The 27,659-nt window shown below is 45.2% G+C and overlaps 1 protein-coding gene across 4 annotated transcripts in view; it reads left to right on the top strand.

The window, feature by feature from the left end:
- The window catches only part of ADGRF5 (adhesion G protein-coupled receptor F5), a 103,541-nt gene that overhangs the window by 52,047 nt on the left and 23,835 nt on the right, over positions 1–27,659 (top strand). For 2 of the 4 annotated variants that reach the window (XM_090031252.1, XM_090031262.1), the window contains exons 2-7: positions 6,060–6,191; positions 13,392–13,521; positions 21,551–21,617; positions 22,127–22,288; positions 24,496–24,714; positions 26,166–26,378. In XM_090031252.1, the coding sequence (XP_089887378.1) occupies positions 13,417–13,521; positions 21,551–21,617; positions 22,127–22,288; positions 24,496–24,714; positions 26,166–26,378 (766 nt within the window). In that variant the 5' untranslated portion in view covers positions 6,060–6,191; positions 13,392–13,416. Of the gene's footprint in view, positions 1–6,059; positions 6,192–13,391; positions 13,522–21,550; positions 21,618–21,747; positions 21,998–22,126; positions 22,289–24,495; positions 24,715–26,165; positions 26,379–27,659 lie in introns of those variants that run through there. The other 2 variants (XM_090031270.1, XM_090031280.1) reach the window with 2 other exon arrangements.

Genomic DNA, 27,659 nt, shown 5'->3' with positions numbered 1-27,659 from the left:
TAACAGCTAATGTAGAGCCTGTCCTAGCATAGGAATAGTTTGAGTTATTTTTTGCCTGGGTGCATCATGTTACATTTGTCCATATTGAATTTGATCTGCCATTTAGTTGTCCATTTATCCAACAGTACCAGAGTCTTCTGTAGTTCCTCTCAGTCCGCCTTGGTCTTTACCACTTTGAATAATTTTGTGTCATCCACAAATTTGGCCACCTTCCTACTCACCCGCTTTTCCAGATGTTAAACAACACTGGTCCAAAAACATATTCCCGAAGACCCCTGCTTTTTACTTCTTTCCATCCTGAAAACTGATCATTTATACTGACTCTTTACTTTCTGTCTTGGAGCCAATTTCTGATTCATAAGAGGCCATTCCCTGTAATCCCATGACTGCTGAACTTTCTTAAGAGCCTCTGATTAGAGAGCTTGTCAAAGGCATTTTGGAAGTCCAAATATACTATGGCAAGCGGATTGGCCCAATCCACCTGCTTATTGACACCCTCAAAGAACTGGAGTAGTTTCATAAACCACAATTTCCCTTTGACAAAGCCATGTTGATTCCTCCACGGCAAGTCATATACGTCCATGTGCTGAAGAGTTCTTTTTTTTCATTTTTATTTTTACCAGTTTTCCAGAAACAGAAGTTAGGCTCACTGGTCTGTAGTTCCCTGCATCCCCTCTAGAAACTTTTTAAAAATGGAGTCACATTGGTAACTCTCCAATCCTCTGGTACCAAGGCTGTTTTTAGTGATAGGTTGCATACTACAGTTAGGAGTTCAGCCATTTCCAAGCTGAGCTCCTTCAGGACCCTAGGGGCACATCCAGAAAAGTGCACATGTGCAGTTGGCAGCGCCACATTTAGTTTCTCAGCAATGGCCGTGTCGTCCTTTTGTGCCCCTTTTGCACCCTGATCATCGAAGGTCCACTTGACTCCCTGGTAGATTTTTGGCTTCTAATGTACTGAAGGAAATTGTTATTGTTACCTTTTGTGTCTCTAGCAAGTTTCATCTCAAATTCTCTCTTAGCTTGTCTTATTGCAGTCTTATATTTGCTTTGCCAGTGTTTATGCTCCTTTTTTATTTTCTTCATTAGCATTTGACTTCCACACCTTGAAAAAAGCCTACATACTACATTCTACATACTGCCTCTGGAACACTGACATTAAACCACGCTGTTTCCTTTAGTCCACTTTCCTCTTTTTTATGTGTGGTATGCATTTGCTTTCTGTCTCCAGTATGGTGTTCTTTGATGTAGAGCGCCACTGCCCTACTGGTATGATCTACTCTATCATTTCTGTATAATTTGTATCCTGTACAGCATCCTATTAGTTTTGCTCATTTTACCATGTTGCTGAGATAACCATTATATCAATATCACTATTAACTGATAAGCATTCAAGTTCCTCCCGCCTCTTATAATAGACCTTTAGCATTAATATAAAACATAGTATGCTTTTTTTCCTGGTTAGTTACTTATCTGTGGGCAGATCTACATAAAACATGTTAATGATTCATAGATTCATAGATTGTTAGAGGCTGGAAGGGACCTCGCAGATCATTGGGTCCAGCCCCCGCCTCCCGCCCCCAACCGGCTCTAGGGGTTAGATGACCCCAGTGAGGTGACTGTCCAGTCTCCTCTTGAAAACCTCCAGGGTAGGTGACTGCAGCACCTCTGGAGGGAGTTTATTCCACCATCTGCATACCCTGAATAAGAAGGAGTTTTTCCTGGTAGCAAGCCTGAAGCAGCCTTCCAGGAGTTTATATCCATTGGTCCTGGTCTTCCCCAGGGGTGCCCTAGTGAACAGTTGTTCATTGAGCTCCTAATGCACTCCTCTGATATAGTGGTAAACCGCTATCAAGTCCCCTCTCAACCTTCTCTTATTTAGGCTAAAGAGGCCCAGGTCCCTCACCCTTTCCTCATATGGCTTGTCTTGCAAGTCCCCGATCATACAGGTAATTCTTTTCTCGACCCTCTCAAGTTTTTCCACATTCTTATTGAAGTGCAGCACCCAGGACTGGACTCAGTGCTCCAGCTGCAGTCTCACCAGTGCTGAGTACAGTGGGAGTATCACTTCCATAGGTTTACACGAGATGTATCGGTTGATGAATGCCAATGTGTTGTTTCCACTGCTGGCCACTGCATCACACTGACGGCTTATGTTAATGCAATGGTCAATCATTACCCCTAGGTCCCTTTTGGTCATAGATTCATAGATGTTAGGGTCGGAAGGGACCTCAATAGATTGAGTCTGACCCCCTGCATAGGCAGGAAAGTGTGCTGGGTTCAGATGACCCCAGCCAAATGCCTATCTAACCTCCTCTTGAAGACCCCCAGGGTAGGGGAGAGCACCACCTCCCTCGGGAGCCCATTCCAGATTTTGGCCACTCTAACTGTGAAGAAGTTCTTCCTAATGTCCAGTCTAAATCTGCTGTCTGCTAGCTTATGGCCATTATTTCTTGTAACTCCTGGGGGCATCTTGGTGAGTAGAGCCTCACCAATTCCCTTCTGCACCCCCAAGATGAATTTATAGGCAGCCACAAGGTTGCCTCTCAACCTTCTCTTGCGGAGGTTGAAGAGGTCCAGGTGCCCTCGTCTCTTCTCGTAGGGCTTGGCCCTTCTCTGGACCCTCTTCAGGTTATCCACATCCCTCTTGAAGTGCAGCGCCCAGAACTGGATGCAGTACTCCAGCTGCGGTCTTACCAGTGCCCAATAGAGGGGAAGTATCACCTCCTTGGTTCTGTTTGTCATGAATCTGCTGATGCATGGTAAAGCACAGTTAGCTTTGCTGCCGACTTTGTCACACTGACGACTCATGTTCATCTTGGAGTCCACTAGGACTCTGAGATCCCTTTCCGCTTCCGTGCTGCCGAGAAGATCATTTCCTAGGCAGTAGGTGTGCTGGACATTTTTCCTCCAGAGGTGCAGCACTCTGCATTTCTCCTTGTTCAATTGCGTTCTGTTGTTTTCTGCCCATTTGTCCAACCTGTCCAAGTCTGCCTGTAGTTCTTCCCTGCCCTCCAGTGTGTCCACTTCTCCCCACAGTTTTGTATCAGCCACAGACTTGGACAGAGTACACTTTACTCCCTCGTCCAAGTCACTGATGAAGACATTGAAGAATATTGGTCCAAGGACCGAGCTCTGCGGGACCCCACTGCTCACAATCATCCAAGGATATCGTGGGATACTAGATCAAAAGTCTTTTGGAAATCTAAGTATATAACTTCTCAATTGTCTCCCATGTCCATGTGGTGGGAGACCTGGTTGTAGAAGGAGATGAGATTGGTAAAACAAGACCTACCTGCAACAAAGCCATGCTGGCTGTTATTCAGAACAAGCATTAGCCTAAATTAACGTGCATTACTGTTGCCTGTCTACATAAGCATGTCCTTAACGCACATTAATTTAGGCTAATTGCATCTCAATGTGATACCCACAAATGTGTATTAACACACGTCTAACTTTAGTGCCGGATCTGTCCAGACATTATGGGGCCAGCCTGAGTCCATCCCCAGGGCTTCTGGCTGGCTGCCTCTCCTGCCTTCAGTTTGGACTAAAGTTAGTCCCAAGTGCTGGCAGCCACGTGGCCAGTGGCTACAGGAGTACATGGCAGAACTGGAGGGACTTGGGACTAACTTTAGTTCCAAGTCTCTGCACACACATAAACACCTGCCAAAAATCACTTAATGCGCATTAGCTTAATGCACATTAAATTTAGTCATGCTTATTTGCACATGTAGACATGGTCTGTAATCTTTTATTCACTAAAGGTTATTTGCCTGTGCTTGTTTTCACCCTGTTTCTTGTCCCCATTTTAATGGTCTCACCCCTATAGACGGCATGTCAATCTGAACTATGTGCTGTTCTGCACCTATCAGCTTTCCCCCTGTTTTTAGTTTAAAAGCTGCCTTACCACCTTTTTTCATGTTGCATGCCAACAGATTGGTACCATTTTGGCTCAGGTGAAGACCATCCCTTGTGTACAGGCTCCCCCTGTTCCAAAAGGTCCCCTTAATAAACTTAAACCCTTCCTCCCTACACCATGCATTAACAGTCTAGAGCTCTGCCTGCCTACATGACCCTGCACGTGGCACTGGAAGCATTTCAGAGAATGCTGCCATAGAGGTCCTAGACTTCAAGCTCCTATCTAGCAACCTAACCTTAGCTTCCAGGATCTCCCTGCTTCCCTTTCCCACATCATTGGTACCCACATGGACCACAACCTCTGGCTCATCTCCAGCTCTTCCTAGCAGCCTATGTACACATCTCATGGGGTCCATTACCTTTGTACCCAGCAGGCAAGTCACCATGAGGTCCTCTTTGACATCACAAACCCAGCTATCTATGTGCCTAATAATCGAATCACCCACTACCACTACCTGCCTTCTTCTATCCTGTGAGGTTTCCTCCCTTGGAAGAGTATCTTTAGTGTAAACAGATGCTGTAACATCTGCTGGAAGGTGGGTACCATCTAAGGGATAGTTTCTCTCCTTCCCAGTTTGACGTCCTCCATCCCTGAGGCGCTCATCCTGCTCAGCAGCATGGGAGCTGCTACAGTGGAGGTGGGTCTGCTCTACGGTATCCCTGAAAGCTTCATCTATGAACCTCTCTGCTTCACATAGCTGCTTCAGTTGTGCCACCCGAACCCTGAGAGAATGTACTTGCTCTCCCAGAGCCAGGAGTTTAGGTGCCAGCAGGGCTAGGGAGAGATCTTTATGTTGTCAATTTTGGTCTGAGGCACATATAATGCTTTGGCTCTGCTATGAAGAGTACATGTTGCTCCTCTTTGCAACCATTCATGGAAGGAGTAAGATAAGAATAATGTTGTTTTGGTAAATTTTGGTCACATGAGGGCTCTTGCCACTTCCACTGCAATTGCATCTGTCCATCCCTTTTACTTCATGCACACCATCTGCCACCAAGTGCCAGGCACTTTCTGGTATGGGAAGACTGGTCTACCATTTAGCTTGCTAGCCTCTGGCTCAAAAGGCCTAGCTTTGATTCCAGACTCAGTCAGAGAGATAAAATGAGTAATTTGGAGTCCTCCAGCATCCCAAGATGCACTGCTCCCAGCCCTCATCTCCATCCCCAGAACAGGGATGGGGCTCAGGTATCCTGACTCCTACCTCCTCCCTGCTTGCCAGGCCGCTATTGGCAAGTCAGAGCTGTGCTGTCAAGAAAAGGTATTAATATGTGACTTGCTCACAACATGTTCTACCTTTAGCACCAGTTAACACTCCACACATTTAGTATGTAATGTGCAACTTCACCTTCAGATCCCTATCTGTGAAACTGGGCTGACACAGCACCATGTGTCATGAGAACAACATCCATTAATGATTGCAGGGTATTCAGGTGTTACAGTGAAAACAGTCATTTAAGTATCTAGATATGTGTTACTTGCATGTATAGCACCAAGCACAATGGGCCCCTGATCTTGAACTAGGGCATTATAGAAATAATGATGAAATAAATAAAGAAGGAAAGAATAATAATACTAGCTCCCCATTAGGGTTCATAGAGTTTTCTGCTCTTCTCCTTACTCTCAGTTTGACATGGTGATACTATATAATAGCAACATATTTAAACCTACAACTAGGCCATTCCAACCAGCTACCTTTACTGCCAAGATCAATAGAGTCATACATCCATGGAAGCAAGTGCGGTGCCAGCTCATTCAGAGTAACATTAGCATTGTTTCCCTTTGTCGTCTCGAAATCAAAGCCAGAAATACCACGTTGTTTCATGGCAGCTGCATAAACACCAATGGGAAAACCCTTGTTTTACTCGGTTAAGTTATATATTCTGAGCCCTTTTCTTTGTAAAAAATGAGCAGAGTGAGCAATGTCAGCAGAACGAGTTAGTCCACTTCACAGAGCATATTTGCAGATAAGAAGCTTAGAGACTTGGATTGGGATTGAGGAAACTCATGCACATTATCTGCCATCAGGAAACAGCTCCTTTAAAATGCCCCTGTACTCACTAATGACAGCAAAACTCAGCCTCTCACTTTACTTTAAAACCAAGTTGGGGCAACAGAAGCAACACATTCTCTTGTCTTGACAGCCTGATCAGCTCATTCAGCGAGTGGCATTGTGAGTGATCTCCCTTTGAAGCAGCAGTGGTGAAGCAAGTGGTCCTGGTGTAAGATGGCATAGATCCCATCAGGGGACCTTTCCTGGAAGGAAACTGAAACAGGTAAAATACTCCAGGGTTTTCATCCAAAAGAAATGGTGCTAACCTGGATTTGTAAGAGGCACTATTAAGACCCACTAAACTAATGACAAGCTCATAGAAATCAGGAATGAAAAAGAGCTTTGAGGTCATGCAGACCAGTACTGTATATTTTGAAAGCTAAAACTAAGTAATATGTTTGTTTTCAGGTAATGGTTAAACATCAAACCTGTATACTATGGTGTAGGGAAGAGATTAGGTAGCAAATTTGGGTTTTTCTTGCTTGTATCTCAACTATCCCGAGGGTGAAACATGCTAAGGAGTCTAGATACTGTTTTCTGCTGTCCGATCCATCAGCACCAACACCAGAATTAGACTTGGTTGAACATCTTCCATGAAAAAAAGATGTGTTTAATGTAAAATTGGAGGTTTGCTCAGATGAAAATTCCCACAGCAACTGGATGCTTTACTTGATATCTATCAATAATATCCCCTACTAAACTTTTCAGTTTTGATTTCTGAAAACTAAATTCAGTGTTTTAGTTCTGGGTTTTCCAGTGCAATCTGAGATGTTCTTCCAAAAAAACTTACTTTATTTATTTTATTTTTTTTGTGGAAAATTTCAACAGAAAAAAAACAAAGCTATTCTTAAGCACCCTTTCTGGGTTTCCTGACAGGAAGACCACCAGAGCAAATGAAGAGAGATAGAATGGTTGCAAGGGGGAAGAAATGGTGGTCACAGAATTAAAGGAATTAGAAAGTCCTTAGTTTTAAAGTCAGATGGGACCACAAGGATCAGTTAATCTGACCTGTAGCTTGATAAATCATTGAATTTCCCCCCCAAACCTGAATTAAAGCATTTTTTCTGGCAAGATATCTAAACTTCTCTTCAAGAATCCAAGTAATAGTGAACCCAGCACCTCTACTGCTCCATTACCTGCAATGCTATTGAAGTGCATCTGTCTACAAGGTCCAAACCTCAGTTTCAAGCTTGTATTGCCTTACTTTGCCTTTTTGTTTTTTGCAAGACTGAAATGCTGCTCCTATCAGATCTTTTTCAAGCATAGTGATCAAGTCACCTTTCAGTCTTTTCTTTAATGAACTGAGCAGAGTGAACTCCTTAAATGTTGCGCTATAAATATTGTTTTGCAGTCCTTCCTGGTGAGGGTGACGTTTTGTTGCGGCTATTAAGACCCTCCTTGAGTCGTCTTGGAGGCAAGATTAAGCAGTGCTAGGTGTAAAGGGCTGTGGTGTCCAGAGGTGAGGGAAAGGAAAGAGGAAATGTTGAATTTCCCTGTGCTTTTCCATGATGATCTCAAGTTTTTGTGTTCTGTTCTCCTTAGGCAGATTTATCCATCAAATGTCCCACCTGTGGAGGGTGTTTGCCTTATCTTCTGTACTTACGTTGACACAGTGCCTCTGAAAAGTTTTATTAGCTCTAGTCCCTGGGTTTTTTTTAACCACTTGCATATAAATGACCAGTTCCAGTGACCTTGCAAAGTAAATGTAACGACTCGTTACCAGAGATACAACCGATTGCTCTAGTGATAATTTTGACATGTTGAAATGCTTTTGTGCAGTTTCATGGCATGCTATCTGAGCCCAAAAGCATGAAGAAAGACCATTTGTGTTGTGATCACCAATACTGTTATCAAATTGCTTTGGTATAAGCGCAGCTTTGCTTAAATTCTGATTTGGTGAAAACCCAGGGAAGTTGAATCACTTTTTCGCAATGCCATAGCACCTAATGTATTAGAAGGAAAGATTAGAATAGATAATATCAAAACAATGCACATATTTCTCAGACAACTAATCTTTCTTATGACATGTTGCACATGCAAAGAAGCAAGCATCTTAAATTTCATTGTAATGAAGCAATACAAAAAATGTAAAAAACTACTTTTTGTGTAATGCATAGTTAACTTGTGCAACTCAATGCCCCGGGAGGTTGTGAAGAACATAGTATAACTGGGTTCAAAAAAGAATTAGATGGATTCATGGTGAACAGGCCCATTAATAACTATTAAACAGAAGAGAGGATGTATCATGAAGGACCAATGATGGTGGATGTCAGGGAGAGTATAATAAGGGCAGGGAGAGTGTAATAAGGGATAGAGATCACTCTAGATATTCCCTGTTCGTACTCTCTCCTTCTAAAGCATCTTCTACTTCCACCCTTAGATACAGGATACTAGATGGATGGATCTGGTCTGCCCTAGTACAGCACTAATGTTCTTACTACCATATTTCTGTAAACATAACACATGTAAGAATAAGATACAGACTCCAGAATAAGACACACCTTGTTTTAGGAAATGCAGAATGAAGAGGAAAAGTTTTTTTCTGTACTTATTCCTACATAGAGCTGGGACAGGACTAAGAAGTCTACAAGGTTGCAAAAAGGGAGGAAGGAGAGACCAGGAGCAGCTAGTGAACAGCAACATTGCCAGAAGCAAGGTTAGTTTAATTAGTGAAACATCAAGGCCACTACAAAGGAGAGAGATTTGTTAACACCCGTGGAATGAAGAACAATGAGCAAATTAAGTCAGTTGACTTCCCCACTTGCTTGAAAATAGCACCACTGCTGCTGCTGAACAGTTGATTATGGAGCAGGAATCAAAGCGGGTGTTTCTGTTCTAGGCAGAAAAATCAGCTTCGCTGCTTAAGAGGTGTCTCCCAATTTTGGAGGGCTGACTTTTGCATGGTTTGTGAGAAAATGCGATATTTAGACTCTGTACTTGTTTAATTAAAAGGTATATTTGATAAAATGTTTAAACTAAGATGAATGTTTTAGTGCTAACTTGACTCGTAAATAAATACAAATATGAGTTGGCAATCTATGTGTATACTAAACATATGGATAATAGGATAGTTGCACTTGCATAACTGCATAGATGGTCTCTCTCTGGGCACATCTGCACGTTCCTTAATGTGCAGTAGTTACTACGCATTTAGTTTACTACTTGCTTAATGAAGTACTAACTAAATGCACAGTAACTACAGTAACTACAGTTACTGTGCAGTAGCACTAGCATGCCATTTTTTAGTGATGGTTACTGTGCAGTAGCCTAATACTACTGTGCAGCAGTGTCTTAGCATGGTTTTTGCCCAGCATGCTACTGTGCAGTGTTATTGGGCTATTGCACATTAAGTGCTTCATGTAGACGTGCCCTCTCAGAACAGAATCTGGTCCGTGTTATTTGCATTTCCATGTAAACTTGTGTCTGAAATCATGGGATGTGCAAAATTACTCAAAACTGGTCTTGTATCAACCTTGCTTTTCCATGCTGAACAGTATTGTCCTGTTGTTTCCTCCCACCATCAATCAACTTGTTGTTTATAAGAGCTCTTGTCAGCCAGTTCCTCAGAAGTAAAGATACCATCACGATATGGAAGATGTGTTCACAAAACAGCTTTTTGGAGGCTCTAAAAACTGTGGGAAATGTCCAAGGCATTGAGATTTGGCCCTTCTGGGTTTTAATCAACATCCCTAGAGCATCTGCAAAGATAGTTCCTTGGCTTTTCTTCCTCATGCTCATTCCAATGCAGTTCTTAGGGATTCCTCTTTGGGGATCTTTTCTTCCTTCACCACCAGACGTTCATCCCAGAGACAAGCAATGCCTGTAGGTATGTCTACATCATGACCTGAGAGACGTTTCACCACTGACAATATAAGCCGCATCTACCCACTCTTGTTCCACTTCTATCCACCATGAAAATAAGGCAGTGAGGACGCTCTGATGGCATCTCAAGCCACCGGCATTCAACATGCTGGTACCCCAAATGTTGAGTGCGATGCAGGGGCTGCCACTGCTTCATTTCTGGATTGAGGTACACAGCATGGAAATGGATGGCTAGGGCTCATCCCTTCAACAATTCAGCTGAATTTTCTGCTGCTCTGGATTAGAGCAGCAGGGACTTTTGTAGGTATCATCCTGAAACCCAAATCAGCAGGATGTCTGGTTTTCTGGTTTCCCCCCAGCCTAGCCAAACACAGTGCAGTCCCCAAGGATCTTCACTCCATCATATGCTGCTGAATCAGGTTTGTTGTTCCAACCATTTCTGACCCCTAGGCAGATAGAAGAGTGCTGGCTACTTGGTTGTGCCTTTCCTGGTATGCAATTTTTGCCATTGTTAAGCAGTTGCTGACAATATTGGGTATCATCCTAGCACGCGTTGCATTTTCACCATTTGTCTGTGGTTTCAGCCACAGTATTCCAGCCAACTTATGTGTGAAGCCCATAATGATGGCTACAGTTGATAGTTTCAAGTGGTCTATTCTTAACCATGTAGAAGATCCTTCATCACCATTTTCAAGAAGTTTCCATGAAGGGGCTTCGCTTCTTGCCCCTTTAAACAGGCTTCATATCCTGCCTGGGTTTCCTCCCTGACTTTCTCCATGATTCTTTCCTTACACATTAACATTAAAGTCAGCATAGTATTTTACATATTTAAAGAGTGCACAATTCCCTTTAAACACAAGACTCTTGGTTCTCTTCAGCCTTCTTCCTCTTTTCCCGCTAGATGTGTTCAGTCTCTTGACATCTGCTCTTGAGCGTAAAGCACTCCGTAAGCTGACTAGTTGGCTGATGATCATCTGAACTGCCTCTGTTCTTCCAGAGCCCAATCTATTATCACAGTAGTGTAAGATATAACTGGACTGGCAAAGTTATGAATTGCTTCATAAGGGTTGCTTCTATTAAGCTTAGATTTCTAGAGTTAACCGTCTCTTGTATTCCAGTGTAGTTTCTTTTTTAACATCAGTTGTGCTGATGGAGTCATGTTCTAAAAAGCCAAGGTGTTTGTAGCTATCTTCAAGAGAGAACTTCCTCTGGTGCTAAGTTCATATAATTCTCCCCTTAGAGCTTGTGGTTCTTGTTGACGGCTACAGTAGCACATTGGTATAGTCCAGTGATTCTCAACCATGGTGATCTGAGATCCTTTTAAGGTGCCGCTCAAGATCAGCACTTTTAGGTCTGCAAATATCTACACGATTCATATGATAAACCCAGAGAGTTCAAATAGGAATCTATGGGCATTTATACACATAACTTTTTGTGCTGCAACACAACAGAGATCCGATATGTCAGAGACCCGATTCATTGAGTCTGCTCTGCACCCGAGTTGATGTGCACTGCACTGCGTCGCATACAGTTGTATAAATTGTGAAATGCGCGTCAGTGTGCAGAAAATGATGGCGGTGCACTTTGTACTAAGACACCTTCTATGTCTTTCAGTTCAAAAGCACGCCACTGATCTAATGCACCTGAACAAGACTCAGAAGAAGACAACCACAGTGAAGAAACTAAAGTGGCTTGGGCTACTGCTGTACAATGTCTGGAAACATTCTTGAAATGTGCTGAGCAGCAGTCTTTTTATTCTGCTCAGGAAGTGATGCAGCTTCATGTTGTTCACAACAATTTCCTGGAAAAAAGGCAACTGATTTGCAGGCAGCAGCTTGCTTCAAAGGGCTTCTGCAGCTTGTGTCAAGGATCAGATATTGATGTTGATGATCCTCAAGAAGAGGCACGCTCTGAAGCAGAGCCACGTTCTGGTATATTAGACATTATTATATCACAGTTAAAACGAAGGCTTAGTTTCTTTCTTGAAAAAAAAACCTCTCAGATAACCAGTATATTTGATTAACCAGCACCCCCCATTACCCATGGATGCCGGTTAACAGAGCTTTTACTGTAGTTATGTGTGTGTGTGTGTGTGTGTGTACAGTGTCCCAGATAAGCATTTCTTCTCACACCTTAAAATGCATTTAAAACCTGCACCCCCATTACAATAGTTGCACCCAGGCACCCATCTGCAGTCCTTTTCCTAACACAGTCTCTTAGTTCTCACCCCGATGTTGGGGTTTACAGTCTCAGCTTATTCACTGCCCTTGTTGCTGTCACTGTTGCTTCTGCTGCTGCTGACACTGCTGCTGTCATCATCGCTGTCTCGAGGTCCGGTTGTGTCGCTGTCGTCTTCGTTATCCCTGACCACTCCCCCTGGCAGAGTGCCTTTGACCAGCCTTTGCCAAGTGTCCCTTTGGCAGGTGGAATTGGCTGCATCTTCATCCTCTCCCACCGATTTCCCGTAGTAGGACTGGAGTTCACTCAGAGCTGGGTGCAGGATGGCTTCTTGATCTTCCCTGGCCTGCACACCCTGCTGGCAGTTTTCTTTTGCTTTGTATACTGTTTTAATTGTATGGCTTCAAAGCATTTCTTCTTGACAGTTGATTAATCAAAGTCCAAACAAAGCAGGCAAGGACAAAATTAGCATATTACAATCGTGTCCTGTTGTCTGGGTGCTTGGTTTGCTTTTGCAAGTTTTGGATCAGTTTGGAATCAAATGGGATGGGTATTAATTGAATGAGGTACCTTTAGGGAATTAATCCCAGAAATGGAGATGGTGACGATCAGAGACCTTTGGATACAATAGGTGTGAGTTTCAGGAGAGTACACTGCTTTGGCATAATAAACATTTAAACTTTAGATAGATAGTAGATGTTTGCTTTTGGAAATATGCCTTAAACAAAGCGGGGAATGTGATAAACCGGATATATTTACAGTCACGTTTTCAATGCGCTTTGACTTCTCCTCTCTTACAGGCTTTGCTTTGAAGTGAATATTTTAGTTCTTTTGTTTCCTTTAGGGACACATTGCTCAATTGAAAGGTATATGCAGTTTGTAGTTTCCTCTGTAGGTCATGTGGTTTTCTAGCTTCCTCTCTGAGTCTTGTTATATACATGTAATGAGCTATCTGCCATATTTTTTAGGCTCAGGCGTGGTAGAAGGTTGAGGACTGTTATCATGACTGTTATCATCCTGGGGCACATGGGTCTGGTACTGGGTACTGCAAGCTCCACTTTCTCTATGCCTAATGGGTTGCAGCCATTAGCAGAGGTTGATTTTCTTTGTGGCAGACTTGTCACCACAACCCAATCTTGCCCCAGCCACTGTCTTGCATTTTTTTTTACAAGAGGCAAACATTTGTTATTTTAATGTGGTATTTCATGTCCAAGCTTTCACAGTCACCGTGTTCAAATTTCATGTCATGGAAGAAAACAAAAAATAGTCCCCCTTATTTTTTCTCTGCGGTCTGTCTTTCACCTAATAGTGGAATGGCCATAGTTCAATCCAAAGTGTTACTTTTCAGTAGAGTTCATTAATGTTTTTCACCTATATAAATCACGAGAAAATATTCTAACGCTTTGCTGTCTTTTCCTTCTAGGCCCTTCAACAAACCATCAAGCAAGATGCCATCCCTGGGCACTTTGGCCTTCTGCTTCCAGTTTCTAATGGTTGCTGCTTCTTCCCAGCCTTCACTTGATCTGAACCTTGACTCAGCTGTCCATGCCTCAGTGAGTAGCCTTTCCCCATCTGCTGGTTTTTGGTTTGCTTGTAAGAGTAATAATACCTTGCTTCTGCACAGCACTTCCCAAGTGGGTATACAGACCTCAGAGGAGGCCAGTATCATGATTAAGATTCTACTCAATTCATGATTCCACGGAAACCATGAAATCAGGGATTGTCCACAAAATCAACTTGAAAAAAAATGTAATAAAAATAAAGGTCTTCAACACTGTCTCTCACCCCATTCTCATTAAAAAATTAGGCAACTATGGTGTCGACACCTACACAGTCAGATGGGTCACAAATTGGCTGGAGGGCCACACCCAGAGAGTGGTGCTGGATGGGTCATTTTCGACCTGGAGGGATGTGGGCGGTGGGATTCCCCAGGGCTCAGTCCTCAGGCCTGCCCTGTTCAACATCTTCATCAGCAACTTGGATGAGGGGGTGAAAAGCACCCTGTTCAAATTCACGGATGACACTAAGATGTGGGGAGAAGTGGGCACGCTGGAGGAGGGGGACAAGCTGCAACTAAATCTAGACAGGTTTCAGGGGTGGGTGGATGAGAACAGGATGGGTTTCAACACTGACAAGTGCAAGGTGCTGCACCTGGGGAGGAACAACCAGCACCATACCTACAGGCTGGGGAGCTCTCTTCTCATCAATGCAGAGGCAGAAAAGGATCTGGGAATCATCATTGATGCCAAGATGAACATGGGCCGGCAGTGTGGGGATGCAGTCAGGAAGACCAACCGCACCTTGTCCTGCATCCACAGATGCATCATGAGCAGGTCCAAGGAGGGGATCCTCCGCCTCTGTGTGGCACTGGTCAGGCCGCAGCTGGAGTACTGCGTCCAGTTCTGGGCGCCGCACTTCAGGAGGGATGTGGACAACGTGGAGGGGGTGCAGAGGAGGGCCACTTGCATGATCAGGGGGCAGCAGGGCAGGCCCTATGAGCAGAGGCTACGGGACCTGAACCTGTTCAGCCTCCATAAGAGAAGGCTGAGGGGGGATCTAGTGGCCTGTTACACACTAGTCAGAGGGGACCAGCAGACACTGGGGGAGTCCCTGTTCCCCCAAGCACTACCAGGAGTAATGAGGAATAATGGCCATAAGTTGACAGAGGGTAGATTTAGGCTAGATATCAGGAGGCGCTACTGCACAGTCAGGGCAGCTAGGGTCTGGAACCAACTTCCAAGGGAAGTGGTGCTTGCTCCTACCCTGGGGGTCTTCAAAAACAGGCTAGATAATCACCTGGCCAGGGTCGTTTGACCCCAGAGCTTTTTCCTATGCCCCTGACAGGGGCGCTTTTTCCTATGCCCATGGCAGGGGGTCAGGCTTGATGATCTGCTCAGGTCCCTTCCGACCTGACCAACTATGAAACTATAAAACTAAAATGCTGGCTTCCCAGTTGGACCCAGTGGTCCTCATTGCTGCTGCAGCCCAGCCCCTGCGGGGGGGAGTTAGGTGCCAGCTGGCAGGGTGGCAGGAAGGGCAACAGACAAGATGGTGGCAGTCCCTCGTGCCTCCTCCCTCAATAGGACCTCTCCACCAATCAGCATTGAGGGGTGGAGCTTCCGGAAATATCTGTTGAATTGGCTATTTATGCCACACTCAAGTTGTGAAAATTGTTTAGTTACTCCACGATTTAAGTAGACCCCTATTCCTGGTTCCCATTTCATGGGTGGGGGAAACTGAAGACTCATTTACTTTACTTCCGTACCACGTCAGGGATCACCAGAGTGAGCCACATTGCAGCTGCTTTATGCCTGCCACCTCTGCAAAGTGTAGGGCTTGACATATGCCAATCCACTCTTTTGAGAAAGAGGCATCTAAGAAGGTCTTGTTGGCAGGTATCAGCACCACATTAAGACAGCTATGTTACTTTTGTTGTGGGAATGAATGCATGCAGAACAGGGCCAGTATGCCTCATCCAGGTGCTCTTTGGCATGGTACCTACACAGCAAAGCCCTGGACTGAGGTATTTGAGGTCTTCCCCAAACAACAGGTGTATGCACAAGTTTGTCACTGTCAGTCTATGGCTATATGGTTTACTTTGACTTGCATGATCATAGACTGGGAGTGACATGCACAAATGTTTGCTGGTACTGGGAGCCATGCAGGGAACTCAGGGTGGTGGGGAGGGGCAGGCAGGATCAGGCTAGAGGGTCCGGGGGTGGGTTGGTGGGTCCGGTGGGGAGGGGGTTGACAGGATTGGAAGGGATGGTGGTTTCAGGGAGGGTTGGTGGGTCCGTGGGAGGGGTTGTTTGTCTGGGGGTGGGAGAGTCCAAGGGTTAAAGAAGCCCAGTCAGGGGCATAGGAAGAGCACAACCCCAGGGTTGGGGTGAGAGTTTGGGTTTTCCCAACCCTGGAACTACAGTCCAAACATGAGCAAATGTTCACTGGATGAGGTTAACCTGTTCCCCATCTAAGTTAGTTCACCTACTCAGGGGAATTTATTGGGGCTGCCATTTTTGGCCCAATTTGAATGCCCCAAATGTCTGTATAGAAGGGAATTTAGATTGACTTAACCCTAGTTAGGTCAATCTAAATGTAACATCTGCGTGTACCCAGTGAGAAAACTAAGAATAGAGCAGCCTCTCTCTTGAGTCTCTGTTCCACGTCATATCCATTGGGCTGAATCGGAACAACTTAAGAGACTGTTGCACCATAGTAGGCCTTTACAATGTTAAGACATAGACAGAGGAATAAAATACTTTAGAGGCTGCAGGAATAACCCACTGCAGTCAGCAATATAGCCCTAATTCAATTCATTCGGCGTAAACAAAGCTATTCTTTGTTTTAACTGGCTTCTTACCAGGTTAGCCTCTAGGAGGTTTAACATACTTGCGCTTAATTCCTTGTTCTATGTACTAAGGCTGGGTAGCCTTGGAGACTATATGGATACTCTTGGAGACTTTGTTGCTCTCCTCATGTCTTGGAAACAGTGCCCAGGGAACATAAATACAAAACTACCAGTCCCATGCACATACTTTTTTGTCCTGCAGTGCACCAGAGATCTGCCACTTCAGAGCAGACTTGATTCATCGAGTCTGCTCTGCACGTGAGCTGATGCAAACTACGCTGTGCCGCTTGCAGTTGTATAAGCAGTGTAAAATGGCAGCATCATGCTTTCGAACTAAAGCACCTTCAATGCACCTTCTACCTGCAGTCTCTGCCAACCTCCAGCCAGGGAGCAGAGGAGAGGGGCCAGCTCATCTGTGGAGCAGAGAGCCCTACCCAGCCCAGAGAGCATGCTGGGATTTAGTTTAAACCAGGATGGGGTCTGGGACAGACATTGCATAAATTGGTTTGACCCAAATCAGTTAAGTCTGATTGACTTTTATTAGTAGATGTTTTGGATGGGGAATCCAGGAAAAAGATGACAAAGTTGAGATGGAAATACAAAGCGCCCGAGCGAGGGACTAACAATCGAGGGGTGGGGGAGAGGAGGGGAACGCGACTAGGTTACATACCATACAATGTTAGCCAACTAAGCCCGGGGGTGGTGGGGTGTGGAAGGGGGAGGGGGGAGGGGGGGTCGTGACGCTGAGAGGGAAAGAAGATAGATACACACATACCCGTTACAGTGGTCCACGATGTTGAAGGAAGTGGCTCGGAGTGAGCGTCTCAGTCCATAAAGTCCGATCGCGGGGGTCCTTTTTGGGTGGGGTGGGGTCGTCCGTGGCGGCGAAGTCCTCTCGACGCGAAGCGAAGCAGTGGGGGGGGCGGTTCAGGCGGTGGCGTCCTCCGGGTCCGGTCCGGCGGCGGCTGGTCTGGAGGGGTCGATGTACTGGCGGTGGCCCGTGATGTGCTCCACGTAGATGTCGCGGGACCAGCGGATGGTGTCGGACACCATGAGGCAGCGCATCAGCTTGGCGTAGCAGCGGGAAACGCGGCAGACGCGGAGGACGCTCTCGTTGCTGGGGTCCCAGGCTCCGAGCGTCCCCACGATGAGCGCGTCCACCGTCACGTCGTAGCCGCGGCTCCTCAGGGTGTCGGCCAGCGGGGCGTACTTCTCCCGCTTGCGAGCCCGGCCCTCGGTGAAGGCTTGGTGCCGGTTCTCGAAGGGGATGGTGACGTCCACCATCACGATCTTCTTGGCCTCGTGGTCCGTGACGACGATGTCGGGGCGCAGCTGGCTCTCGCAGCCCAGGACGGTGCGGCTCACGGAGATCTCCCCCGCCCCGGCCGGGATGGCCCGCACCAGGCAGTCCTGGACAGAGTTGTGGCGCAGCTGCCAGGCTCTGCATTCAACCAGGTTTATCTCAAACTGGTTTCAGCCATCTTCAAACCAGTTTATGTGCATGGAACATCTGTTCTGTTACAGGTCTAAACCAGCTTCTGATCACACTGGTTTATATGTAATGTCTGTCCCTAGCCCTAGGGTAAAATATGACAGTTACTAATGCAGTAGATCAGAAGAGGAACCAAAGGCTACTTCACCTGTCTGAAACTAGGGGGATGGAAGCGGATTTAGGTCAATCAATATCTTATAACAGTTGTAGAAAAATTTAGCCAGGCTAAAGGCAAGTATCATTTTTGAAGGAAAAAAAAAATCCCTCGTGAATTGTGATATTCAGGGACCAGCTCTAATCAGACTCAGACGGTTCCATGATTTAAAGAGGTGTCTTAAGAGCTGCCAAGTTATTCAGCACCTCTGTAAATAAATGTCTTAGCTAGCTTCAACAAACTGGCAGCACCATAAGTTTCCTGTCTCTACTTGTTTTTAGCCCTTCTTGCTAACAAAGATGACAATGTATTTTGGGGCAGAGTGTAAAAACACATTCTGCATGTGCTGGCCTGCACTCTGGGTGAACTTGGTTGTGCTGTCTCTTCTGCTGCTGCTGCCTTGGTTAACGCAGGCTAGGAAAGCCGGTGAAATTGGTGGCTGATCTGCTGCCTGACCTGAAGGCAAAAGATTGCAAGTGACTGGGATGGTCCTTTACAGGAGGGGAAAACCCCTGATAAAATTGTGCAGTAGGGCTCTAGGAGTGGGTGGACCTGACACTGAGATTTTAAACAAGCCAAGTAACTCCATCTCCTCAACCCTGTGCCCTTTTCCAATCCCATCCTATCTGGGCTGACTTCTCTATTTCAGTCTGAAGCTTCCAGCAGCCCCAGCTCCCCCTTTCTGCATCCATATCCTTGGCAGGAGTCATATGGGGCAGGGCACTCACAGGCAGCATCGTCCCACTACTGCTATAACTTCCCCTCTCTGCTGTGAAAAGACTCTGTCGTGCCCCCGCATTGTTGCAGAAGGGGGCTCTAGTGGCAGGAAACTTGGCCTAGCAGTTAGTGCCTGAGCTAGGGGCAACCATAAATTCATAAAATCAAAAGGGACCTCAGGCTCATCTAGGCCAATTGTCTACGGAGATGTAGGATCCCTATTCCTTCTGTTCACTTCTCTACTCTGCCATAGACTTCCTGTGAACCTTGCGTTTGGCACAGCTGAGCTCCTCAAAACACCCATTCAGCTGGTGCTCAGGTTTCCACTGGTGAGCATATGCCAAGCTACTTCTGCTTTGATGCACCCAAGTTGCTGAGCAACCTACCTAAAGACCAAGCCCTGGCAGGAATCTCAGCCAAGAGGCTCCTCCACCTGCCTTGGTGGTGGGCCCCAGCCTGGTCAGCTCTCTGAATCTAACCCCTGACACAAGACAACTAGTTAAGGACTATTCTCTCCTTACATACTCAATTGCCTAACAACTAAAGCACTTGTCTGGGGGCAGAAGAGCCAGGTTTGAACCTCTGTTCTGCCTGATTTTTAGCAAGCAGTGGGAGGCAGGTCTTGCATCTTGCAGCTAGGTGCTCTAATGAACAGGTTCTTGGCATTACTGGCATGAGTCTCTTAATTTCTTCTGAAGCTACCTACCTTGTAAAATCAATTACAGTCAAATTCAGTTAATTCGTCCTAGGGTCAGCTTCATAGATTTCATAGACTTTAGGGCTGGAAGGGACCTCGGAAGATCATCGAGTCCAGCCCCCTGCCCAAAGGGCAGGAAGTCAGCTGGGGTCATAGGATCCCAGCTAGATATGCATCCAATTTGGTCTTGAAGGTGTTCAGTGTAGGTGCTTGAACCACCTCCGCTGGCAGACTGTTCTTAGAGTTGATACACTGAATCCCTGCCGGTGTCCCACTGATTTGTTCATAAAACACTAATTCATCATGTGTTCAAGCACAATTAGTCATTGCCAAATGCGCACACCTAGTAAAACACAGTGGAATTTGCCCCTGATAATTAGCCAGTATAAGTGATCTATGCCCTATAAAGGACCTGTCAAACCAGTTGATATTTGCAGAGCATCAAACACGCTTTAGTTTGTCGTGGTTCAATGAGACATAGACAATCAACCATTCCATTTTATAGATCTATCTTCTATTTTAGTGATGAACTCATGTAAGAGTGCACAGCAAAAATCTTTGGCTAAAGCACTCTAAATTTTTGGAGTAATTCCTTACCATATAATTTCTCATCCATATAATCATACAGTCCTACATTAGCAAGGAACTGTGTGCACAGCTTGTGTTCAGATATATGTATCTATATCGATATAGGTATCTGTTAGGGCGGTGCGAAATTTCACTGGCTGTTTCGTTTTGACGCTGTTTTGACTCATTTCAAGCTGGTGAAATCGAAATGAAACAAAGGGCTTCAAACCAGCCTCTAAACAAAATGAGTCTAGTCGCAACATTTTAAAACTTTCAAAGTGTTTCAAGTTTCGAAGCAGCCAGGTGGTGGGAGATGGGGGGGACCAGGTCTGTGCTCCCAGTGGCTCCAGGCTCAGCCAGGCGGGGAGCATAGCCCTGGCTCTCCCCACCTATGGGAAGCCAGTCGGAGTGCAGGGGAAAGGAACTGAGCCCCAGCTCAGTTCCCCTCCCCAGCACTGCAGTTGGGCTGGAGAAGGGAACTGAGCTTGATGACAGTCAGTTGCACAAGCACCCATGTCACGAGTTTTGCCTGGCAGCAGCCAGAGGTGCAGGGCCCCAGAACCCCCCTGCACCAATCTCTTCGACAGCTGGCAGGCTTCATGGCCGCAGCAGGGGTTACCACCCCTGCAGCTTTCACCCTCCTGCGCCTTAACACACACAGTGTCACCCATGCCATGAGTTTTGCTTGTCTGCAGCTTGAGGTGCAGTTTCCTCCAAACCCCTGCACTTATCTCCTTGAAACTTGGCAGGCTGCGTGGCCTGAGCAGGGGCCACCACCCCTTCAATTTTCAGCCCGCTGCACCTTAACGCACACAGGGTCATTTATGTCATGAGTTCTGCCTGTCAGCAGCTTGAGGTGCAGTTCCCCCCCAACCCCTGCACCGATCTTCTTGAAACTTGGCAGGCTTTGTAGCCTCACCAGGGGCTACCACCCCTGCAGTTTTGACCCCCCCCCCCCCCCCCCCCCGTGTTGTAACATGTAGACGTGACATGAGTTTTGCTTTCAAGAATTTGGGGTGCAGTTCCCCCCAGCCTCTTGCACACATCAGCTTGAAACTTGGCAAGCTTTTTGGCCTCACCAGGGGCCACTACCCCTGCAGTTTTCACTCCCATGTGTTGTAATGCATAGACATGACACAAGTTTTGCTTTCAAATATTTGGGGTGCAGTTTCTCCTGAAGCCCTGCACTGATCTTCTTGAGACTTGGCATACTTCATGCTCTTAGCAGAGGCTACCTTCCTTACAAATCTCATCCAAATAAGAAAAAAACCCCCAAGTTATAGATATTTCATTGATTCCCCTTTATACCCTATAGCCAGATCTCTGAAGTGGCTCTAAATCTTTTCCGAACCACTTCGGGGAGCCGAGCGAAGCCAGAGCTTCAACTCGGATGTGCTGCTTCGGACACCAAAGCATCCAGAGCTTCTCTGGATCTGAAGCACAGTCTGAAGCCTTGCACAGCCCGACATAGCATTATGTCACTGCTTGTGTTACTATGTGAAAAGATGAGAAGATAATTTCTGAACTGTTTAAATTGGCTTGGTGCCATTGACTTCCTGGCAACAAAACAAATGGCAATGGCTCTAACTACGCTTTTCTTCTTTCAGTTGACGGGTGAAAATGGAATTGAAGAGGACAACTTTCAAGCCAAGCTGCAGAGGCAGAAGCGGCAGGGTATGTATCACTGACCTGAAGAGCCAGTGGTTCCTTGTGGGTGGCAGAAGAGCAGCTTTCTCAGCACTTCATTTCTCAATGGTGTGGATTGCAGCGATCAAGCATGGAGGGAGCCCTTAGCAGTTCTGGGTTATGGATAATCATTTGTGACACACAACCCATGTGTTTCTTTGTGTCAAAGGGGACTTTCACTCTACCCCCTTCACTTTGACAGATTTCAGGCCATATAAATCATTTTTCTGTTGCTTTCCATCCTTTGTGCCTGAGGTCCAAAGAGAGGACCAGGCCCTTGGTCAGCTGAGTAGGCAGAGAGAGCACTCCCATGCAGATCCATGCACCATTTGCTGAAAAAAGGGCCTAATTGACAGCCATTTGCCCAGGTAAAACCCTTCATTAAGCTATCATTACTGTTAAACAGCTATGAACAATAGAGACATCAGGCTGCAAGTCCGTTATTATAATCCACTTTAACACATGGCATTTCAGTTTCATCATATTTCTTTCCACAGCTCCACTTCGCCAGTCCCGTTCAGCATACATTGTCCATATTGACTTAAGTTTCACAAGTCCATCGGCACCAATGCAAGATTATTTCAAGAACCTTAGTCTGCCAATCTCAATAAACACCTCGGATTCAATGATAACCATTTCAAACATCAACGTTACAACAGGTGGTCTCTTGTTATCTGTATGTCTTGGGGAGTACAGGGGTTTGTCTGTAATTTGATTTCATTTGCATTTTCATGTAGACGTCAGTAAGAGCAGAGCTGCCGGTTCAGAGACGTGAACAGATGACAGCATGTTCTGTCCTCTGCCTTCCACATTGCTGCTCTTCACAAAACACTGCTGCAGGCAGTATGCTGAACGGCGCTCTGTTCCCGCAGAAGGGACAGATCAGAGAAACCCCATGCTAAAGCATCTTGTGTTTTTATGAAGAAATAGTCTGATTAACATTTCAGGAAGCTGGAGCTCTGATTAATGTAGTGTTTACTTGCCACAGACTCACAGCTGGAATGTAAATCACTCAAAGAGGCTTTGTTTGAACCCTAGCAAGAACAACCATTTTTCAGGCAAAAATTTTTTCCTGATGAAAATCCTGAAGGCAATATTAAAGGACAATGCTCTGTAAAGGTTTTGTCCTCTGCTGCTGTTATGCAAAATTAGAGCCACAGAATATGTTGAATAATTAAAATATTCGGTAACATATAATCATGCAAAGTATTTATAATAGTGCTGGGACTGGACTTTCTTTTCTTCTTCCTTATCTCAGGTCCAAGAGGAGTGGAAGGAAGTGCATACTTGCACAAAATACCAGCACACAATGTGTGTGCTGGTTTCCAAAGTATTTCGGAGCTATATCTAATTTACTAAAACCATTTTGGCCATATGTTCTGTTGTCACTTTGAGAATTGTCACTTGGAGAGTTAACTTCAGATTAGCAGCCAGTGGTATGAAGGATGCATAACTTCATGCCTATTGAAATCATGTTGCATTTTAAAGTTTAAGAGCGAGAGATGTGCTATAATTTTAATGGTCGGTTTCTTATTAACCAGCATTACTGGACAAAAACCCTAGAGGCCAGATTCTGTTCCATCTATTAAGCACTTAAGTGTGATCTTATCCTACCCTCATGTCCCTAAAAAGTTCCTACTTTTGTAGCACATCATCTCAGCTTTAAGACTAAGTCACAAAAAAGCAGTGAGCAGGACCCATCCCTCTTCAGGAACTCACAATTAGACACCAGATATATAGAATATGATCCAGCTCTATGTGTCATAGAAAACCAGTGTTACCAGCTTTTAGATCCAGTGGTTAATAGCTGACCTTAAATTGATCCTGGGGCTTTTATCTATGATAAAAGACAACAGACCTAGAAGCTGGCACTGGGGAAATTTTCAGTCTGTGCTATATATTTAAATAAATGTCACACTTAAGTAAATCAGACTGATCCTTGAACAAGTGTGACATGCCTTTTTAGTCTGCCATTTGTAATGAATAATACAAGCCATCATATAGGCATTCGTATACCTCCTGCACTGCTTAAACATTTTGAAAATAGTATAGCTGGGTAAATATGTCTAAGGGAATTGTGACATGCAAAACTAAACCTCTAACCCATCACTATCATAGGTTTTCTGTTTGACACTAGTGTGTATTTCCATGGGGAAAATGATCTGCTGTTTTTGTGAAGAAGGGTATGAATGGCCAGGTGCAGCATACCGAGCCAATGCAACCTGTCCCTCTACCACCCTAGCGCCAGAGGAGACCTGTGACCGTATTATACGATTGCCTTTTTTAAAGGACCTTATTGTCAGCCACAGCCTGGAAGTAAGAAGGATGTACAGTTGTGTTGATCATCTTACAGTAGGAAACCTGATTAGGGGAGAGATAGGATGTTACTATCAGTGCTGGGCAAAATGTGGCACATGGATCAAACACAATACATGGAGCTACACTACGGGACGTGTTATGACTCATATTTTTAATTGTAAATCCTGTCTTACTGAATACACATCCCAGTATATAATGCTACATTTTGAGCCAAGTGGCTTCAATTGGATCATGATCCGGTATTGCTCTCTCTGATGATTTTAATCATGAGTCTTGAAATGTTTGGTGTTCTCTCTGAAGCCCCCTGCTCCTGGAGTCATGGGATTACATGGGTATCTCAGCTTTCATGAATACAAAGTAAGTTTCTGCCCGCAGAAATGAATCCATCAAAGTGACATATTTACAAATAGGTAAGGATCCTCCTAAAAGTACCACAGGGCAGGAGCTGCCTCTCCCTGTTGGGTATGGCCTGCGTATGGCACCACATACAAAAGACTAATTATGACAAGGCGTTGTTAATAATGTGTCATTTATCTTAATTTTCTAGCACAGATAACGATATCTCAATTCCCAAGTGTCTCTGAGGGATACAGTTTTTCCCTAAAGTGCACCAGTAACGTGACGAATTATGATAAAGTCATCTGGCAAATCCAGACGGGAACCACTAATATAACAATAGAAGGCGACCCATACATCCACACTTACACCACCCCGGAGCAAACCGAGTCTAATCTCACAGTAACTGCTGCCACGCTGGAGTGGAACGGTGAGTGCAGGCTCCAAATCCTGGTTTACGTGGGCAACTCGTGTTACCAAACCACTGGAAAACTAGGAGTCCCAACTGGAGGTGGTTTAGAAGTCAATTAGAACTTAGCCCATAGTCACTTAGGCCTAGATCCACAAACATTTGGCTGCTGAAATAAGAGTAACTTAACTCACCTAAATATTTCCAGTGTCCATGCCTGAGCAGTCCAATTTGACTTTCAGCAAGACTGACTCCCCAGGGACAAAATTACAGAGGTATTTAGGCACTAAAGCAGGCAGATAGGTGCTTAGTGGGATTTTCAAAAGAACTGAAGTGATTCTAGTGGCATGGATGCCTTTACCGGGATTACTTGCAGGATTAAAACTGGGCCACACTTTAACGTTTTGCTGAACAGCAGCTTAGAAAAGTTTTATACAACTGTGTCACCATTACTTGCCACACAGTATTACTGTCCTCCCTTGAGGTGTCACTGGCTGTTCTTCCACAACCAACTTCTCTTGAGGTGGAGTTTTGCAATATGCCAACCTGTAGACCAGGATCCAGGTCACAGGCCCTGGATACTTACAGTCTAAGTAGGGTTTGTACTGTTGGTGCCTCTCTAAGAGCTGTGATTAATGGTGTAATACATAGAAACTACACAGCCTCGTTTTGGCAGCAGGGCTGCAGCAGTCATGCACATTGCTAAAGATAACACTGAACCATGTGGATCCTACCTAACTTTTTACCTGTTCCTGTTCTGCAAGCATAGGACTTACTTAGAGGCAGCCTGCAGTTTCTACCTCTCCCCGCATCTGTCTATCACCCTTATGGCAAAACAACCTCTTCCCCCTTCCCTTTTTTTTCTAGATCCATAGTCTTTCCCTAGTTTGATCCCTTTCCTTCCCTTCTGTCTCTGAGTATTTGCAGGGATGCTCTATCTCAGGGTCATTGTTCACTTTTCCTGACTGGTTTCTTCAGCAGTCTCTCTCAAGATAACTCCATAGCATATAACCCATAATAAACAGCCACACAGAGCATGCACACTCAACATGATTACTCCAGAATAATTTACTATGGATTTTACTCCAGATTAAGAAGCAGACTCAGATGCCCAGGGTAGGGGATACTGCAACACCTGGCCAGCCCAGCCCAGATATCCCACAACGGATACCTGGCTCCTTCTATGAAGTAACTATTCCACATAGTATAGTTACTATATGTATTTCAAAGGGTAACTTTACCCTGGATTAGAGTGATTTGCTACAAAGTAGGCTGTGCATCATGTAGCTGCTCCATTTTGCTTCTAGTAAAGTTAATTTCCTATGTAGTAAATGTGTCCTGTGCCTGCAGCTACAGCTAAATGCAATCCAGGGATTTTTGTTCATTAAAAACAATCCAGGTATTTTTCCACGTGTCCTGTTTTGCTTTCTACTGCGATAGACTGAGGTGTGTTTCTGTTTTGTTACTCTCAGGTACCTATACCTGCACATTCTTCCAAAAAGACTTGCCAAGTTCTGCCAGTACAGCTGTTGAAGTTGTTCCTTTGCCTCTGAAGCAGAACATTCTCGTGGATCCCATTGAAGCATTTATTAAGTGCAATACCCAGCAGGAGCTGAAGTGCTGCACAGACAAAATGGGACACTACAACGTTACTTTCACTGTTCAAAACAGAACATTTTTTCATGGTAAGAGATACGATGTTTTCCAGTGGTCTTGCAAAACGGTTGTTCTGAACGCATATGATGTGATGTGATTGGAATAACAGACGTGGTGGGATAGCGTGCATGACTGGAGCACTGTCATGGATGGGTACAAGCTGTGCGGAAAGGACGGGCAGGGGAGAAGAGGAGGAGGAGGAGGAGTTGTGCTTTATGTAAAAAAGCTTTATGACTGCTCTGAGCTCCAAAATGAAATTGGAGATGAGCCTGTTGAAAGTCTCTCAGTTAGGATCAGAGGAGAGACCAACAAGGGGGATGTTATGGTGGGCGTGTACTATAGACCACCAGACAAGGAGGAAGTGGTGGATGAGGCTGTTTTCAAATAAATAGCAGAAGTTTCCCAATCACAAGCCCTGGTTCTCATGGGGGTCTTCAGTCCCCCTGACATCTGCTGGGAGGACAATACAGCAATGCTTAGGTGATCCAGGAAGTTTTTGGAGAGTGATGAGGACAGCTTCCTAGTGCAAGTGCTGGAACAGCCAACTAGGGGCTGAGCTCTTCTTGATCTGCTGCCCTCAAATAGGGATGAATTGGTGGGGAATGTAGTATAGTAGATGGCAACTTGGGCAGCAACAACCACAACATGGCTGAGTTCAGGATCCTGAGGAAAGGAAGGAAAGACAGCAACAAAGTAAGGACCCTGGATTTCAGAAAAGCAAACTTCAACTTGCTCAGGGAACTCATGGGCAGGATCCTCTGGGAAGCCAGACTGAGGGGGAGAGGAGTCCAACAGAGCTGGCTGTACTTTAAAGCTGTGGGTCGCGACCCAAAAGTGGGTTGCAAGAATATATGAAAAGGTCAAGAACAAACTTTAAAAATAGATTTTCCTTTAAAGGAGAAAAACATGGGAAATTGGAGATTTTCCATTGCTGGCTGGCAGAGTTGCAGCCTACAAGAGGCTTCTTGGGGGCCTCCCATGCCTTACACACCCCACCCTGCCCCATACCTGGGGGCAGGAGGCAGCATGTTGAGAGTGAGGGGCACTGGGTCAAGACTGCCTATCTATGTTTACGCATGGGGCCTGGTACAAAAAAGGTTGAGAGCCACTGCTTTAAAGAAGCCTGACTGAGGGTGCAGGAACAAACCATCCTGATGTACAGAAAGACTAGCAAGAATGGCAGAAGGCCAGCTTGGCTTAGCAGGGAACTCTTCAGTAAACTGATCACAAAAAGGAAGTTTATAAGAAGTAGAAGCTTGGACAAACAACTAGGGAAGAGTATAAGAGTACTGCTCAGACATTCAGGGATC

This window comes from Crocodylus siamensis, chromosome 1, assembly GCF_052110815.1.
Source record: "Crocodylus siamensis isolate JL-2025a chromosome 1, ASM5211081v1, whole genome shotgun sequence".
Classification (NCBI taxonomy): domain Eukaryota; kingdom Metazoa; phylum Chordata; order Crocodylia; family Crocodylidae; genus Crocodylus; species Crocodylus siamensis.
This window is presented reverse-complemented; position numbering and strand designations above follow the sequence as displayed.